Below are 17777 nucleotides of genomic sequence, written 5' to 3'. Positions count from 1 at the left end.
TTCTGCTAGTCTGCCCAATGCATCCTGTCTTCTCCTCTCTCTCTCTCAGGCCTCAATCCTGCAATGAGCTCTGTGCAAGCGGATTGCTTCACTTGAATAGTCCCCATTTACTTTAATGTGGATCCTCTCCCTCTAGAGCTCATTGCAAGATAAGGGCCTTAGATTGTCCCCTATTTAGGAGACGGTTTATCTTCATTCTGTATCTTCACAGTTCCAAGTGCATCACTGGCACTTTAAGAAATAATATAAAAATGATAATAGCACAACTCCTTGCCACTTCCTCTCCTTGGTATTACTATAACTTAATTTGTCATTGTTTGTGTCACTTTGGGAGGGGATCCATTCTGGGTTATTTTGCATCCATTGCATTTTAAAATTTAAAACAAACAGAATAGAATATTTCCACTCTAGAGAGCTTCAGTTAACTCTTAAAGTTCCCAAGAAATATTATTGAAAGGGATAAAAGTAAGTGTGTATGTGGGAGTATGTGTACAAACTTTTTTGTTAAAAGAGCAGTTTTCTGTCTGAAGGCCATGGTGTGTTAATAGATAACGTGAGTAAATAATCCCATGTTTCCTTGTTTCATATTTTATGGGCCAAATTCTGACTTCAACCAGAGTCACACAACATAGGACAGCTGCCCACCTCTGTCAGCAATAATGGCTGAAGACAGCAACTGTCAAGGGCTGGGTCAGTCAAGTGAAGGGCTGGATGAGCTCTTAGTGGAGGTTCAAATAAAGAATACCCAAAGAGTTGCTGCCTGCAGCTAATTTCCCCTCACCCCAGGGTGAATTTGATTCCCAGCTCAACCCAAAATCCAGACGCAAACACTTCAGAGTTCACTGCTTTTGTGGTTCTCCTGAATGATTAATTTTCTCCAGATGAACCCAACCACCCACATTTCCCTCATGGCTCAGTTCCCCAAATGGCAATCTTTACTTGCAGGGCATGCACCTGTGGGACCTATGTTATCACTCTCAGGGAGTGTGTGCTAACTCCCTTGCCAGCTACTGGCTGGGTTATATAGACCCTATCAAAGTGACATATTTCCATTCCAAGAATACACAATCCAGAAAAAAGAAAAGAAAATGATCAGGTTATTCACAGTTACAGCTGGCCATGCTATTCGTCTGGCACATGATGTCTTGAGCAGAGTTCAATTTGTAACAGTAGTTAATCATTCACTTCATTCACAAACGGAAGATAGCATTTATTTCTTTGAAAAATTTAACTTATTTGTTTCCTGGCAGCAGTGGATTGAGACACAAAGGGGCACATTCTAATCTCAGTTACAGCAATGTAAATCCAGCATCACCTCCAGGTAGTTGAGGTTTACACCAGTTGAAATGGGTAGAATTAGTTTCAGAGTGTGAGCAGTTTCCAGAAAACAACACAGAAAATAAAAAATCTATCTGCTTAATGTTAACATCACTTTGCCAAAACTTTTTCTGATTAATAGAATTTTCCAATAAGCTACCCGACCCTCCTCAAGTTGAGAAGGAAATCATGACGAGCAGAAGGATTTGTTTTTCAATTCTCGAATGCTAAAAATATAAAGCCAATATTCCAGATTACTAATGTCAATATTTTATACAAAACTCTTCAACTCCATTGCAAACACCTGTCTTTACTCAGCCCTGCCTCCCATTTCATATTTGGCATTCAGAGCTATTTAGTGCAGGAAATCATTGATTTTTCAATTGACAGTAAACATAGATTCATAGTTTCATAGCGTTTAAGGTCAGAAGATCATCTAGTCTGACCTCCTGCATATCACGGGCCGTTAAATTCCACTCAAATATGCCTATGTTGAGTCCAACGACTGCAGTTAAACCAAAGCATTTTAGCTCTCAGGAGACTAAATTGTTCTGTGCCACAGGCAGAGAACAGAAGAGACCACGGCTCCACCCAGGCCCCTGTGATGGCAGGGAATTGATTAGGTGAGAGACCCAGACAATCGTAGAAGAAATCCATGCCTATGCTGCAGAGGAAGGCCAAATAAATAAATAAACCTAACCAACAAACAAAACCCAACCAAGGTCTGAACTGGGAGAAAATTCCTTACTGACACCTCAAAACTAGCAATCAGATCCCGAGCACGTAAACAAGACACATCAGCCTGGTATCTAAGACAGAAGATTTTCTCTACCACCTCACCTAGAGCACCAGTCCATTCCAACTGGTATCCTGTCTCTAGCTGTGGCTGATCCCTGATTCTTCAGAGGAAGGTGAAAATAACCACTAGATTACATTTGTGCTTCAGGGGGAAAAAAATTCCTTCCTGACCTCTTGCAAGTGACCAACTGAAGCCGTGAAGCATGAGATTAGATTATAATCATTATCATAATACAGAGCCACACGTGTTATGAACATGTTGAGTAATGACATTCTTCCCAAGGCCCTTAAAGGAAGGGGATGAATGGGGGGATTCACAGACTTCAAGGCTGGATGGGATCACCACAACTATCCAGCCTGACCCTCCCATACACAGGCTGCAGAAATTCTCCAAGAAGCTGGATTAAAGGACATCTTTCAGAAAAATATCTAATCTTATTTTAGAAACGCCAAGTGACAGTGAGTCTCCTCTCTGGTAAGCTGTCCAAGTGTTTAATCACCTTCACTACTAGGAATCTGCATCTTATTTTAAGGTTGAATTTATCCAACTTCAACTTCCAGCCTTTTAATTTTGTTGTGCCTTTATCAGACAGGTTGAAATGCCCCTCACTATCAAATCTCTTTTCCATGTGTATGTACCTATGCACAGTGATCAAGGCTCCTTCGCTTCAATAAAATGAATAAATTGATCTCATTTAGCATCACCACATTAAAACTTGTTTTCTGGCAACTGGATCATTTTTGTGATCCTCCTTTGAACTCTCTCAAGTATGTCCACATCCTTCTCGAAGTGCAGACACTAGAAGGGGACACAGTATTCTAGCAGTGGTCTTACCAATGCTGTGTACAGAGGCAAGATCACTTTACTACTTCTACATAATATTCCCCTTTTTATACATCCAAGGATTTCATTAGCCCCTTTGCCACACCATTGCACAGAGCTCACGTTGAAGATATGATCTACAATGACCTTTAAGGCCTTTTCTGAGTCACTGCTTTCAAGACAGAGTCTCAAATCCTGTAGGTATAACCTGTGTTTTTTGTTCCCAAATGTATTACCTTGCATTTGGTTGTATTAAAATGCATTTTGTTTGACTGTCACTATTTACGCAGCTAATTCAGATCATACTGTAACAATAACCTGCCTTCCTCATTCTTTACTACCCCACCAGTCTTTGTGTCATTTGCAAACTTTACCAGCAAAGATTTTATATCATTGTCTAGATTGCTGATAAATATATTAAATAGTAAGACCAAGAACCAATTCCTGGAGCCCCTGTTGGAACAAGCCCCACGCATTGATCTCTCCCTATTAACAGCTACATTATGAGATCTATTTGTAAACCAGTTTTTAATCCATCTGACATGTGCTCCATTAATTTCACATCATGCAAGTTTTAAAATCAAAATACCATATCGTTTTAACTCAAATGTTTTACAGAAATACAAGTATACCATATCAAAATAGTTACCTTTATCAAGCAGTCTTGTAATCCTGTTTTAAAAATAAAAAAGGCAACAGGTTTGTCAGAAAACCTAAGTTCCATGAAACCACATTGACTGGCTTTTATTATATTTTGAGCTTCTAACTCCTTGTTGATAGTCCTGAATTAACCATTCCATTATTTTTACCTAGAACTGACATCAAGCTAACAGGTCTGTAATTCCCTAGGTCATCTCTTTTACTCTTTTTAAATATTGGAGCTATGTTGGCAGTCCTTCAATCCTTTGAAATTTCACCATTTTCCCAAGATTTGTTAAAAATTAACATTTATGGTTCAGCAAAGTCTTAAAGAAACTAGCTGTAGAGTTATGTGTATAAGTTATCCAGGCCTGTGGATTTGAAAATATTTAATTTTACCAGATGTTGCCTCAGTCCTCCTTTGTTACAGATAGTATATCTTGTGCTCTATCCACAACAGCTGGGATGCATAGATACCTCTGTTTCATCCCAAATACAGAACAGATATAGCTATTGAACATTTCTGCTTTTTGAACACAGCTATTTATAATTTTAGCATTTTCATCTAGCAATGAACCTAGGGTGGTTGTTTTTTTATTCCCAATATGTATAAAAATTGCCTTCTTATTGTCTTTTGACTTATTGGCTATTGCTAGTTCATTGATTTCTTTGGCTTCTCTTTTCAGTTGCCTACCTTTTTAACTTGTTACTTATATTCAATGCCATTTACTTCCCCATTTTTCCAGTCTTTATAGGCTGATTTTTTTTATGCTTTATCGTTGCTTCCACACCTCTTTTTAACCAGAATGTCTTTTTGCCCAGCAAAAGTGGGGGTGGGGAGGGGGTTTGTGTGTGTCTGTGGAAGTGTGGCTTTTTGTAAGAGATCCTCGAACACTTTCCACTTTAAATTATGTTTCCACTCAATTATGACGACAATTGCTTTCAGCTTTGGAAAACTGTCCTTTTTTGAAGTTTCAAATATATACAATACATTGTGACACACTGTAACCCAAGGTAGCACCCTGTAACTTCTATATTCATCATTCATATATGGTTGTGAAACTTCATACAAAACTTACCATGTAAGATATCATATGAAAGGTCATGAACTGCTGAAACTCATTGATTCACCACCACACAATGGGATTACCCAACCCTGGGACTCAGCAAAGCCCACCAGGACATGTCTGGGCTAGTATTTTCCATTTTCCAGGCACATGGACTGAGGGTATAAAATAAGGGACAGCGGCATCATGCAATTAGCTTTCCTTCCCCCACCTATGCTGAAGGCAACAAGAACACTGGGAAGACAGACTTGAACTGAGGAGACTGGTCCCAGGCTGGAAAGAAAAGCCTGTGTATTAAGGACTGTAACTTACCTGCAACATCCAGTGGGGTGAGAAAAACTGTTTGATCCAAATATTGCTAGCCTAAAAAGGTTTAGGATTTAGACTGTATGTTTGCCTTTTATTTCCTTTAGTAACTATCTCTGACTTTTATGCCTACCACTTATAATCACTTAAAATCTATCTTTCTGTAGTTATCTTAATCAGTAAGTTTGTCTGAAGTGCTTGGGGAATCTGCTCAGGTTACAAAGGCTGGTGCACGTCCACTTTCCTTTGATGAAGTGGTGAAATAGTTAATAAGCTTGCACTGGTCAAGAGAAGGGCTTGAGCTGTGCAACACAGTATATTCCTGGGGTGCAAGGCTGAGGTCGTGGGGGGTTTGCTGGTGTTTCCCTGTGTATAGTTCATGAGAGTATTCATGCAATTTAATTGGGTGTGCCTCTGCATGCTGGTAGCTGAGTGATAACAGCTGCTAGGAGGGTTAGATGCTTGTCACTGGCAAAGCGTAAGAGACAGCCCAGGCTGGAGAGAAAAGGGACACAGTGGTCTCATAATTCCAGGTTGTACCCCGGGGGTCCTGTCACATACATGTTGGTGAAATCATTAATCATGAAATAAGTTAATGTCAAGTGATATCAAATGGGCATACTTGAACTAAATAGATGCAAAATATCTTAATGCATGAGAAAAAACAGGTCCATTAAGCAAAGTCTCCAATTAAGCAAATTCCTTTAACAATGTGTAGTAGAAAGATTTCAGTAAATTGTCTGAAGTTATAGCACAGAACTTTTGAATGCCCGGGCAAGATAGTGACTACAAGGTGAATTTTCAGTGTTGAATGGAAGGGTTAAGTGGTGTAATTTCCATTAACATTCACTTATTGCGTCTTCAGAAATTTCTAAATCGTTTGGGGTAAGTGTTTAATGCAATGGACAAGGATTTATCAATACATCCCTTAACATAGAGAAAATGGTCCTGTTGTGTGCAACAGCAACTTTCACGGGTGTTTCTTAGAAAATGTGTTTATGACTTTGATATTCATTCCTCACTGGCAGACAATTTAATCTTTTCCCTTTGTAGTTCATAGGTCAGTCTTACTAAGTACAAAGATATACTTCTTTCTCATTCATGGAGTGCTTTGGGATCCTTGGATGGAAGCTGCTACTATAAGTGTATAGTACAGGGGTTCTCAAACTGGGAGTCATGAGGTTATTATTACATGGGGGGAGTGGGGTTGTGAGCTGTCAGCCTCCACCCCAAACCCTGCTTTTCCTACAACATTTATAATGGTGTTAAATATATAAAAATGTGTTTTTAATTTATAAAGGGGCTGGGGGGCGGGGGAAGGTCGCACACAGAGGCTTGCTATGGGAAAGGGGTCACCAGTACAAAAGTTTGAGAACCACTGGCATAGTATTTGTTGTTATATTATGTTGTAACAATCTGCCTAGGGTGGATGTGTACTACTGGGTTACCTAGATGAAATCAGAAATGGTCAAATGTGCATCATAAACCCATATCACTATCAGGTATCAGAAATTCTCCTCTTGCTCAAGTGATAGGGCCTTTGCCTTTGGAGGAAGATTTGAAAACTATTCTGCTGCTGTGAAGATGCAGGTGAGCCGCACAGCGACAACTCTGTTGCCCTACCTGGCCAGAGGTTTATTACATCAAAGTTTCTCAAGTTGTGGTATATGGAACATTTGTTATTGGTCTTTGAAGCATTTACTTGTCATATAATGCGGGATGCTGCTCATTTCCAGCTGTTAATTGTACTGAGTCAGCTAACACTCCATTAAATATTGTCCCACTGTTACTGTTCCATGTAACCAGTTGCTGTAGTTATGAGAGGATGCGACGTGATTATAAATAGGAAGGCTGGTGACCCACAAGACAATCTCTGTATTAAAATATGAGGCACGATGGATATTTTGAGACCATCTGGTGTTTAATTGCATTGCATGTTTATAACTTGAAACTGAGCGTCTGGATCCCTTGTTTGCAAATTGGTTATTGATACACTGTCCAAAAGACAGTGCTGGACGTCACAGAGCACATTCAAAGCCAGGGTCGCTGCCCTGAGGAGCTTTCAGCCTCATTAACTTGTAATGAATGTCCAGGAGAGCTTGTCTGTTACTGGGGAGAACGGTACCTGCGGGCTCATTTCATGCTCGGGCTCGATCCCAGGACCCTCCCGCAGCGGCCTGCACTAGCTCCCCCGCCGCTCTCCGTTCCAGCAGCTGAGCAGCCCCACCGCCAGAGACCCCGGAGCAGGAACTGCCCCGGAAGCCGAGCTGCGACGGAGCCAGGGGCCTTGGGGATCCACGTCCACCCTCTCCCCGGGGTCACCAGAGCTCTAGCCCTGTTATTACCGAGGCGGGGCTGAGCCGCCCAGTGCGCCCCCCGGTTTGGGGCGGGCTCGGCGCTGGGACTCCAGCTCCGTCCCCACTTTGGGGCTGGCTGGAGCCGCATTTGTCTGCCCTTGGGCCGGACCCTTTTGTCTCCCCGGCCTGGTCCCTCCTTGCCCGGCAGCAGGGCGAGGGCCCCAGGCAGGGCGCAGGGCCCCGGCCAGCCCGCGGAGCCCCAGCCCAGTGGGCGGGCCGGGAGCGGGAGGCAGGGCCAGCGGCAGCTGCTCGGGTCGGGCGCAGGCGCTGCGGCCTGTTCCCCTTCGGGAAGCGGGCTCCGACCCGCGGCGCTCCGTCCATGAGCTGCGAGGTGCGTAGCCTGCAGCCGGGCCGGCCGGCGGGCGTTTACACGGCACCGCCATGGGAACGGGGCAGGGACAGCGGGCTGCGAGGTGCGGAGCAGCCCCGCTCCGGGGCAAGGCAGTCGGCCGGAAACGAGCCGCGGCGGGGCTCGCTCCCCGCCCCCTCGGGAGAGCCGCTCTGCAGTGCCCGCTCCGTGCCCCGGGGCAGCCCCTTCGCTCAGGGCGTGCCGGTGTTTGCCGGGCTCGGCGGTCGGGTGGCGGCAGGGGGATCGGGTGACCACGGGACACGTGGTAACCTGGACACCCCCCCCCCCTTTCCGCGCACCGTTCAGTCTGTTGCTGGAGTCACAAGAACACGGGCCACCTCCTTAAGGGCCCCCCAGTTCAGTAACCAGTTACAGCCGGGCCTAATTAATCATGAAAGGGCTTGGGGAGCCTGGGCTGCAGTCACTGTAATGAGCTCTCCCGGTTATCGTGCCTGAAACGAGATCCCCGGCCTTGCATGTGATTAAAAATAATAATGATGATAAAAAAATCGTAACGTAAAAAATTCTTCCTGGGATGATGTTGATGCGTTTGGGGGCCCATTTCCTACGCTAGAAATACCCACTGAGGAGACAGGAGCTGAAGGGTGTGTAATCGGAATGGTGATTTGTTTTTTAACAGGTTGTTGCGCTGTACTTTGCCAGGAGCGCTGAATTGGCAGGTGTTCGCTCTGAGATTATTTCTGTACCGCAACAATTAACCTCTCTACAGCTGTGGGAAGAAATTGTTAAAAGGCATCCAAGGTAGTTTTAGAGCATGCTTCTGGTGCTCCTCAGGTCTGGGGGGTTTTAAACTGTTAACTGAGTTACAAATGTAATATAGTGGAATGAGGTGTGTGTGTCAGTTTTTCAGTATAATAAAAATAGTGAAATCTGTTCTACATTTTGCTACTTGTGATCTTATTTGTTCTACAAATATGTTCAAAAGAGTATTTCACTGATTTTTGCATTAAACTGGCTGGCATAAGTAGCAGCCCCTAAGCTTGCAACTGAAAGGCTATAATTAAATATTAGAGAGGGTCTTGCCTAAAATGAAACAAAATTGGGTTTTGCGGTAGCAGTAGCAAGTAATCAGACTGGAATGTATTTTACCATATAGCCTATTACTGGATTGGTTACTAAAACCTACGGACTTAGGCCACAAAATGATCAGTAGTTTGCAAGTTTTATTCTCTTTATGAAAAGCAAATCAAATTATGTTTTACAGTCGCAAATTGTGCAAAGCTCTTGAAGATGTTACATAACCTACCCTGACTTGGGTGGAAAATGAAATTGTCTTTTGCCTTTCTGTCAGCAGTCACCACTGGCTTCTAACCAGGTCACTAACACCTTGATAGTCTTACTTGCCCCGTTGGTACATCTACTTGCTTCTGGGCAATAGTATTTTCCCCCCATCTGTGCTATACGCTTATGCAGTGTATAATTCCTTTCTTATTATTGTTTTTACCTTTTCTAAACAAAGCTTCACCACTCTTTTCTATGTTATCTTTTCATGTTATGTTATCTTCCCTATCCACTGTATATGATCTATTTTTTATTTTGCTTGAAATAACCAGCTCAATTCCTATCTTTAGAAATTGTATTGGTTTGGTTCACCACTGGCCCTTGCCCATGAAAAGATAATCACCAAGTCCAAGGGTATACAGTTGTTTGTTGTGATTTTTTTTTTTTAAAGAAAACAGTACAAATGCAGATGCATAAATTGTAATCTTACTGACTTCAGCTTCCCTGTGCTATGCACCAGTCAGTTGTTCACATTTAACTGAGAATTCATGCAAACACTTTACTTAAATGTATTTATGCTACTGCTAATCCTCCTCAGACTTGCTGCCATTCAGGATCAAGTGGTCTTTGCTGTTCGCCAGGAATACGTGCTTCTTGGTGATCAGCTTCTGGTCCTGCAGTCAGGTGACGAGGTTGCTATTATCCCACCTATCAGCGGGGGCTAACTCCAGGCAAAGACGCTTGGGTATGTATAGCTTCTTCTTGTAAATGGTCTCTGGGGGTTGATCATGCATTGAAACATTGCTGGAATTCTTTTTAGTTTTCCTCTCTGTTTAGGGTCTAGTGATTTGTGGATGACTTTCCCCTTCTGCTGGAACTCTGTGAGCGGGTGTAACATGCGTCCCCTGCAGTAGACAGCTGTGATGCTGACACTAAGATGTAAGTTGGTGCAGGAATAAATGATTAATGTATTTGCAATGGATTGGAAAAAGCTTTCAAAATACTTTGGGCTAGATTCACACAGGGAGTTGGTTGCCTAGACAAATCACTGGGATTTGCAAAACCTGAGTTTGGCATTCAGGCTTCCTGGACAATGAGTGACAGGAAATAGGCACCTAAGAGTGGGATTCACAAAAGCCAGCACACTAGGCAGGGAGTGGCATGAACTAGCCAATAGGAGATGCCAAGGAAAAGAATGTGTCCTAAGCCCGACCCCTCTCAAGGAGTTGGGTGCCTCCTTCTGCTTGGGATTCTCAGCTGTGAACCCTCTCTGAGTTAGGCACCAAAGGTGGTGGTGAAGGACCATCTCCCCCATAATTTTTGGCCCAGCAATGAGGGTACATCCCTGGGATGTGGAAGACCCCTGGTTCAAGTTGCCCCTCTGCCTGAGAGGGGAGAAAGGATTTGAACAGTGATCTGCCACCTCTCAGGTGAAGGCCCTAACCACTGAACTATGGGATGTTTTTGATATAGGTCTCCCTCAGTCTTTTGTGTTAGTATTGGAGCAGGAGGACTGGATCCTGTGTCCCCTACATCATGGATGAGTGCTCTAACCACCAGGCTATAGAGTCAGTCACATGTTCTTGCACTCTCTCTCTCTGGCCCACTGACTAACTCATTATTTATCCACAATGGAACAGCTTTAATGGGAGAGACTAAGGGAGGCCCATATCAGACTATCCCGTAGCCTAGTAGCTACAGCACTCACTCTAGAGGTGACAGATTCCTCTTCAAATCCCTTCTTCCCTCAGATAGACGGTGGGACTCCTACATCCCAGGTGAGTACCCTAATCACTGGCCACAAGTTAGGAGGGAGGTCCACCACACCACCCCCTGCTTTGTGTGGCGTTAGCCATGGTCAGAGCATACCTATGGGATTATCCCCACAAATGAGTTAGGAGGAGGAATGCCTATCTTCCATTGCTTTGTGCATCACACTGGGGCTTTAGGTGTCCAGCTACCTAGAGTGAGGCAATAGTGTACATGCTCAGAAGCCAAAAAATAGGCTCCCTGGAAACTTTAAATGCAAACACTTAGGTGCTAAGGAAGGTTGGGTACCTATGGGGTTTGGCAGCAGCTAAGCAGGAGTTTTGTGAAGACTAGTGGTGCCTAAGTCCCTTTATAATGTGGCCCTTTAATTGTTTTTTTTAAGATCTTTTCATGCTTTTATAGTTGTTGGCTTTCAGTAGAGGTGCCAATCCTCGTGGTTGGCTAATATCACAATGAAAAGAAACCTTTTTTACTTTGACTTTTTAAAATTAAGATGCTAGAGAGATGATTTAAAGCAATTTTGAAATATAAAATTATCATTTTCCTCTTTTTCTGCTAAAAGAACCTCTCTCCTTTCAGACTAACAAATGTATTTGGGCATAAGCTTTTGTGGGCTACAACCCGCTTCATCAGATGCATGGAGTGGAAAATACAGCAGCAGGTATAAAATACATGAAAAATGTGAGTTGCCTTGCCAAGTGTGAGGTCAGTCTAATGAGACAATTCAATTGACAGCAGGATGCCAAGGGAGGAAAAATAACTTTTGAAGTGGAAATGCGTGTCCCATTTCAGACAGTTGACAAGAAGGTGTGAGTAACAGTAGGGAGAAATTAGTATTGGGGAAATTAGGTTTAGGTTTTGTAATGACCCAACCACTCCCAGTCTTTATTCAGGCCTAATCTGATGGTGCTCCCCTGGAGCAAATCAATCATTTGGATCAGTGCTCTAGTTTTTATTGTAATAAGATTCCTTGCCTTCTTCTAACTCCAGACAGTTTATAATTTGACATTCTTACTGTAGCCAGTCATACAATAGGATATGCTAGCACAAGGGTCTCTGCTAGCTGATCCCACTGCAGACTGGGCTCTAGAATTGGTATATTAAAACAAGGAGAGCCCCTGTACCTCTAGAAATTGCCAACAAGAAGTGCAATTAGTGTTCTCCCAGCAAAAGGGCTAAGAACTGATTCGGCATGGAGACTGACCTACTTTTTCATCTCTACTGGTGAGCCCTACAGCTGAAGCATGTTAGTGGGTGCCATACAATTGCTGGATAAATTCTGGCCCCACAGCTGTTTAAAAAGCAGCTTCCAAATGGCCAATGTAACTAGAAAAGTAACTTATTAAATCTTTGACTTTTGTAGCTTTCTGTTTCCTTCCAGCGAAGCCATGAATGAAAGTGAAGATGAGCCCAAAGATTTCATCAAACTGAACTGTGAAAAACTCTCTGCAGATGAAGTGTCGGAGCTGGTGATTTCTCCATGCTGCGGGGCTGTCTCTCTGTTCATAGGTGAGTTTAAGGCTCCTAAAATAAATCCCTGGATGTGTATATCCATCAGTAAGTAGAGCACAGGTCACCTCATAAGTTCAACCTCATGCTTCTGAGACTACTTAAAAAATAAGTCTCTGGGACAAACCAATAATGTTTAGCAAATTATGTATTAATCATTTCGAGCAAGATCATGGCCAGTCCTCGTGCAATAAGGAATGAGGTCCTAAGGAGCCTCCTTACTGGTGTGGTCAGCCTAGAATTGTAGCCCCTATATTTGGGGGAGCACAGGGACTGCTAGTTGCTCCCCTGGAGCAACTTACACAAAAGGAGATGGGGAATAGATAGAACTATGGTTCTGTAAACTTCATGTGCTGATCACCAGGGCTGTCCCTTCACCACGCTCCAGTGTAGGGCTGGGGTTAAATGCCACAGTGTAGCCCATATGCAACTTACCTCTTCATAAAATAGTATCTGAAGAGATAAGACTTAATTCTAGCCTTGTGGTTAATATATCAGGACCTACATTTTCAGAACCCTTTGTGCTCAGAAGTGAGTACCATTGTGTGCCTAAATTCCATACAGTTATTTGTGTTGTATGAGCAATTGCAGTGAGAACAGGCACAACTTTCTAAACATATAGGGCCAGATCTGTGCTAGTGAAGATGTTGCCATCTTGGTAACTCTAGCATGTAAAATCTGTGGGTTAAATTCTGTCCTTTTATACATGAAGAATTGCTAACGTACTAACAAAACGGTCACTTCCAGCTCATTGCAGTGAGCTGGTTAAACCTTTTCTAGAATAAGAAATATGTAATTTGGACATTCTTAGATCATATGCTCTTTGGGACAGGGAGTATATTTTTGTTCTAGCACAATAACGTCCTGACCCAGGACTGGAGCTCCCAGGTACTCTTGCAATAGAAATAAATAACATTTGTTTTTAGTAATTCATTTATTTTTAGGTACTACAAGGAATAACTTTGAAGGGAAAAAAGTGATTCACTTAGAATATGAAGCATACTCATCAATGGCAGAAGCTGAAATAAAGAAAATCTGTAGAGATGTTAGACAGAAATGGGCTTCCATCAAACATATAGCAGTGCACCATAGACTTGGGTATGTATGGCCAAGATGTGTCTAACTAAAGGTCAGTATGTTTGTACTTGCATATGGTGTGGGCAGGAACCTGCATATTCTCTGCTGCGAAACCTGCCACTGAATCCACCCCTTACTGAAAAATCGTGTTGCAGTGCCTGGTCACTTTAAAAAATCCGCTTCCAGAGAAACTTTCAAAACATGAACCAAGTACAAACCAGTGTGGTGATGGCTGCCTGAGTCTGCACGTAACCTGAAACACACTGGAAATAAAACTAAGATTTATCTGAAGCTGCATAGTGTTTCCAGTCTCTTGCCCTGGGGTACCACAGAATCCAAGCCCTTCACTACAGAACTTAAGTCAAGTTTACCAGAGTATACAAGGTCTAGAATACCTGGAATATCTTTGAAATAGGAGTTGCCAGGCATGCTCGCTGGGAGATCAAGGGCCTTTCCCAAGACTTGCAGATTACTTTTGTTGAGTTTAAAATGCAGATCCATTAGAAAGTAATGGCATATGAATCTTACCAGGTCAGTCCTGTACTGGGATCTCCTGAAATCAGTGGGTAGATGCAGGTTTTGGTGCTAGTGGAGTCTGATTCAGGATCAGGGTCTAATTTTGAGCATATCACAAATGGATGCCTCCACCTCTCAGCAAAGATTACCACTGTTCAGTAGTGCTAGGTTATGTCAAACTTCACTTATTTTTACAAACTGTATTACACTAGATGAAAAATATCCTCATAATTTGAAACAATCTTTACAAATTCAGTTTGGATGCAGAACTGTGCTATTAGCGGGCCAAACTTTCTGCCAGGTTCATGAGGAAATGTTTGTAAAAAGCGTAGGATTTAAACATCTGTTGCTGATTCAAGTTGAGTGGGTTTTGTTTGTTCAGAGTATAAGCTGTTTGAGACAAGGATGCTCATTTACTCTGTTGCGTACAGTGTCTTGGTAGAATGGGGCCCAGCCATTGTTGAGGACTTTGGACTTAACATTTACATTGCCTTACCATCTAATGTCCTATTTGTCTTTTTCCTAGTTTAGTTCCAGTAACAGAAGCAAGTGTGATTGTAGCAATCTCCTCTCCACACCGAGTGGCATCTCTTGAGGCTGTGCAATACTGCATCAATACTTTGAAAGCAACTGTTCCAATTTGGAAAAAGGTGAATTTAAGTATTGTAGCTTACAAAAAGTGCCACCTCTCTGGGGTCTGATAGTTGTATAAGCACTTAAAATAGTCAGCTATCCACTTCTGTGATTTGTATTGCAGAGGGATGTAAGGGATTGGGGTTATGGTCCAAGAAAGGATGATCAGTGCTTTGAGACAGGACAGGTTCTGGGTTCCAAATGTTCAGTTCTGAGGACTTGGCCCTTGAGTATCAACTTCCAGTATTTTGGACGTTATGAACAATTGAAATATCCTCCTTTCTAAAATGAAGGTTCAATAGTTTAATATGGAATAATGTAGAAGGCAAATGCATTAAAACTTGATCATCATGAGCAGTATGTTTGCTGCAGCTTACACTTTCATTCATGAGCTCTGTGCAGGTGGATGCTGCACAGAGCCCTACTAATCTGAGTGGGAAATCTGCATAGGCGTAGGTGTTTGCCTTCATGGAACTCATTGCAGAATCAGGGCCTGACACTGTGTGCATCTCAAGACAGTGTCCTCTTTTTCTGTGTCTCTACCAAACACTATGGAAACTGTACGGCAGATTAGCTGACTTTGTGTGTACTGGTTATATTTCTATGTAGCAGACTCCTGAAGCACTTCCCATTTTTTTTTTTTTGTTTGCAGGAGATTTATGAGCAGGAATATTCTTGGAAAGAAAACAAGGAATGCTTTTGGGCAGATGTGGAAAAATAACTCCATCTCCAAAGTCACTATTAAAACTAACCCCTTCACTCTACAGTGGGCAACCTGCAGCCCATCAGGGTAATCAGCTGGCATGCTGTGAGACAGTGTTTACATTGACTTTCCACAGGCATGGCTGCCCTCATCTCCCAGTGGCCGCGGTTTGCTCTTTCTAGCCACTGGGAGCTGTGGCCAGCATGTCCCTGGGGCCCGCGCCGCTTCCCACAGCTCCCATTGGCTGGTAACAGCAAACTACGGACATTAGGAGCTGTGGGCAGCTGTGCCTGCGGACAGTCAATGTAAACACCGTCTCAGCCCGCCAGTTATATGCATTATAACAAACACTTCCTTCTAATTAAGACAGAAGGTAATAGATTAAGTTCCCAAATAACTTTCATTTTTTGTAAAATCACCCAGCTGTGTTTAACTAGCTAGACTGTTTTTTAAAACCATTTCCCCAAAAATTCTGAATTGAAAGGAGTCTAGTTTTATATACTATATGCTGCTTTAATACTTTTCTCACCTTGTGGGTTCACTGTCAGCACTGGAGATCACAACGTGACAATCAGCTTTGTGGTTTTTTAATCTTAAAAATATCCTTAGTTGGTTTTATATGACTGCAAAGTCAACATACTGGCTTTAAGATATTTTTGACACTTAAGTTGATTAAACATTTTTGGTACAAGTAGAGAAAAAAATATAAATTATACCCAGAGTTACTAATGTGACTTGCCAGTAGCTTTGTTTCATAGAAATATTTTTACTGTGTAGCTGATACTACAGGTTCATCACATTAAGGAAATTTAAAGCTCTTTATTCGACGTGAGATCATACACAACTAATTTGCATTAGCAATAAAACAAACTTAACTGAACCTTAATAGATGTATCGAGGTGACTAGTTTTGAAGCAGCTTTTGCAGCTGTCTTATTCTATGGGTTAAAAAAAAACCCAATAGTTGTTACAAATTAAAACAGTGTTAAGTCTCTGACTTGAACTTACAAATGCAAGAATATTTATTAGTTAGGAATAAAACTTCTCATCTTAACTAGTTGTTAAAGTCAATTTTTAAGAAAATAGTTCAGTAGATTTAACAGGAGGAACTAATTAGTTAATGGGGCTACTCACATAAGTAAGGTTACTCACACGTACAACTTGATATTTGTGTATGTATTGTAGTATTGTACTGTAGAGGTCTCAACTGAGATCAGAGCCCCAGTGTGCTCAGCCCTTACAAACCTAGTGAGTGATAGCTTCTGCCCCAGAGAATTTATAACCTTAAATAGAGCAGAGAAGGGGTGGAAAGGAAAAGAAGCACAGGGGTGAAGTGACTTGCCCAAGATTATACAACAGGCCATTACATAACACTTAGGCCGTACTTGTTTCACTGTTTCCTCAGTAGCCCTGGCAACTGCACAAAGCAAAAACAAAGACAATTTTCTCTCTAATCTTTCACTCACAGTAATCTTTGGTGTTAATTTCAACTAGAGTAAGTTTTAAAACAAAATCAAAACCCCAAACTTCAAACAGAAGTGTGATTAAACTGGGTCCTTGTACTGCTTTTTGGTGTACTTCCTACTGATGGCAGTGGGACATCCCTGGGAAGAAGAGAAGCCACTCTTTGCATGTATGGGTGTCTAATGTGTCTTTATCACTTTGGTCCTTCTATTTAGGTAAGGCAGAGTAAGTTATGGACTGAATTTTCCTTGTTTGGCATGTGCGAGTGAAGAACTATGCTTTGCTGTACGGATTGTTCAGTGCTATCAGATCCATGAATAAAGATCACTTCTACAGAGATCAGTATTTGTTGGGGTTTTTTTAAGTGCAATTATTATACCCAGTGTTTCAAATTCTTGGCAGTAGTGGCTCCACCTGAATCTGTTTCCAGGGAGAGCCCCGATTCTGGGATCAAGCAGAAAATGGGTATTACTTACAAAGAGGTTTTGAACTAACGTGCCATCTCAGTGGTAGTCTGTGAACCAGGCAGAACCAGTGTGGTGCTTATATGCTAGCATTAAAACAGAAAATGACATTGCAAAGTTATACCTTCTCTGGGCCAGAGGCAACTTATGGAATCTATGGATTTCACTGGTGCTTCTTACCTGATCTGATGGAAGGAGAACAGAGTAATCACTCACATATCCCCATCGTATAAGCAGCTGGAGAGAAGATTGCAGATCAAGGGGAATACTGCCTTCCCCCCCACCAGTAACCAGGCATAAGAAAGGGGAGTCATGTTGTGTTAAACTGCTAAGATCGCACCATCTTTTTGTGTCTGTCCTTCACGGCACAAGCATCACTTAATCTAAGCACTGTTTTAGAGACGTCTTAATTTGGAAATGTGTAATTTGGGTTTCTTCAGCTGGACTAGAAAATAGAAATGAAAGTTCCAAGAAAGCTTATACACATGCATTTAAAAGGTTATGGGAGTTACTGGAAGTTATAGTAGAGATAGGATGTTAAGATACTTGACCTATTCAAACAACATCTGAAGACCATTGAGAACGGCTCGATCCTTCCTTCACCTCTATCCTATAATATAGGAAAGGTACACCCAGCTAAACCAGCACAACTAGCATTAAATAGCGGAAATACTGTTTTATGCAGCAAATCAACAGCATTGGACATTAGGGTGATGTGCTTTAAAGATGTGCTAGAAACCAGAG

The 17777-nt window shown here is 42.2% G+C and overlaps 1 protein-coding gene across 13 annotated transcripts; it reads left to right on the top strand.

The window, feature by feature from the left end:
* Positions 1 to 7492: 7492 nt before the first annotated feature.
* Positions 7493 to 16948, top strand: MOCS2 (molybdenum cofactor synthesis 2). 13 transcript variants are annotated; one of them, XR_012639494.1, is made up of 7 exons: positions 9619 to 9643; positions 9719 to 9837; positions 11248 to 11329; positions 12032 to 12177; positions 13122 to 13275; positions 14302 to 14420; positions 16785 to 16948. XR_012639494.1 is itself a non-coding variant. In XM_074952538.1 (7 exons), exons 3-7 carry the CDS (start codon positions 11256 to 11258, stop codon positions 15122 to 15124), a joined length of 549 nt encoding a protein of 182 aa, XP_074808639.1. In that variant the 5' UTR covers positions 9619 to 9643; positions 9719 to 9837; positions 11248 to 11255; the 3' UTR covers positions 15125 to 16924. The 13 variants fall into 13 exon arrangements, 9 of the variants coding, with proteins under 9 accessions (XP_074808645.1, XP_074808642.1, XP_074808644.1 ...); XR_012639493.1 differs by lacking the exon at positions 16785 to 16948 and adding an exon at positions 15056 to 15072; XM_074952538.1 differs by having other exon boundaries at positions 12050 to 12177; positions 14297 to 14420; positions 15056 to 16924.
* The last annotated feature ends 829 nt before the right edge of the window (positions 16949 to 17777 follow it).

Source organism: Natator depressus, chromosome 5 (assembly GCF_965152275.1).
Source record: "Natator depressus isolate rNatDep1 chromosome 5, rNatDep2.hap1, whole genome shotgun sequence".
Taxonomy (NCBI): Eukaryota; Metazoa; Chordata; order Testudines; family Cheloniidae; genus Natator; species Natator depressus.
Note: the sequence above shows the minus strand (reverse complement) of the source record. Positions and strands in the feature narration are given on the sequence as shown.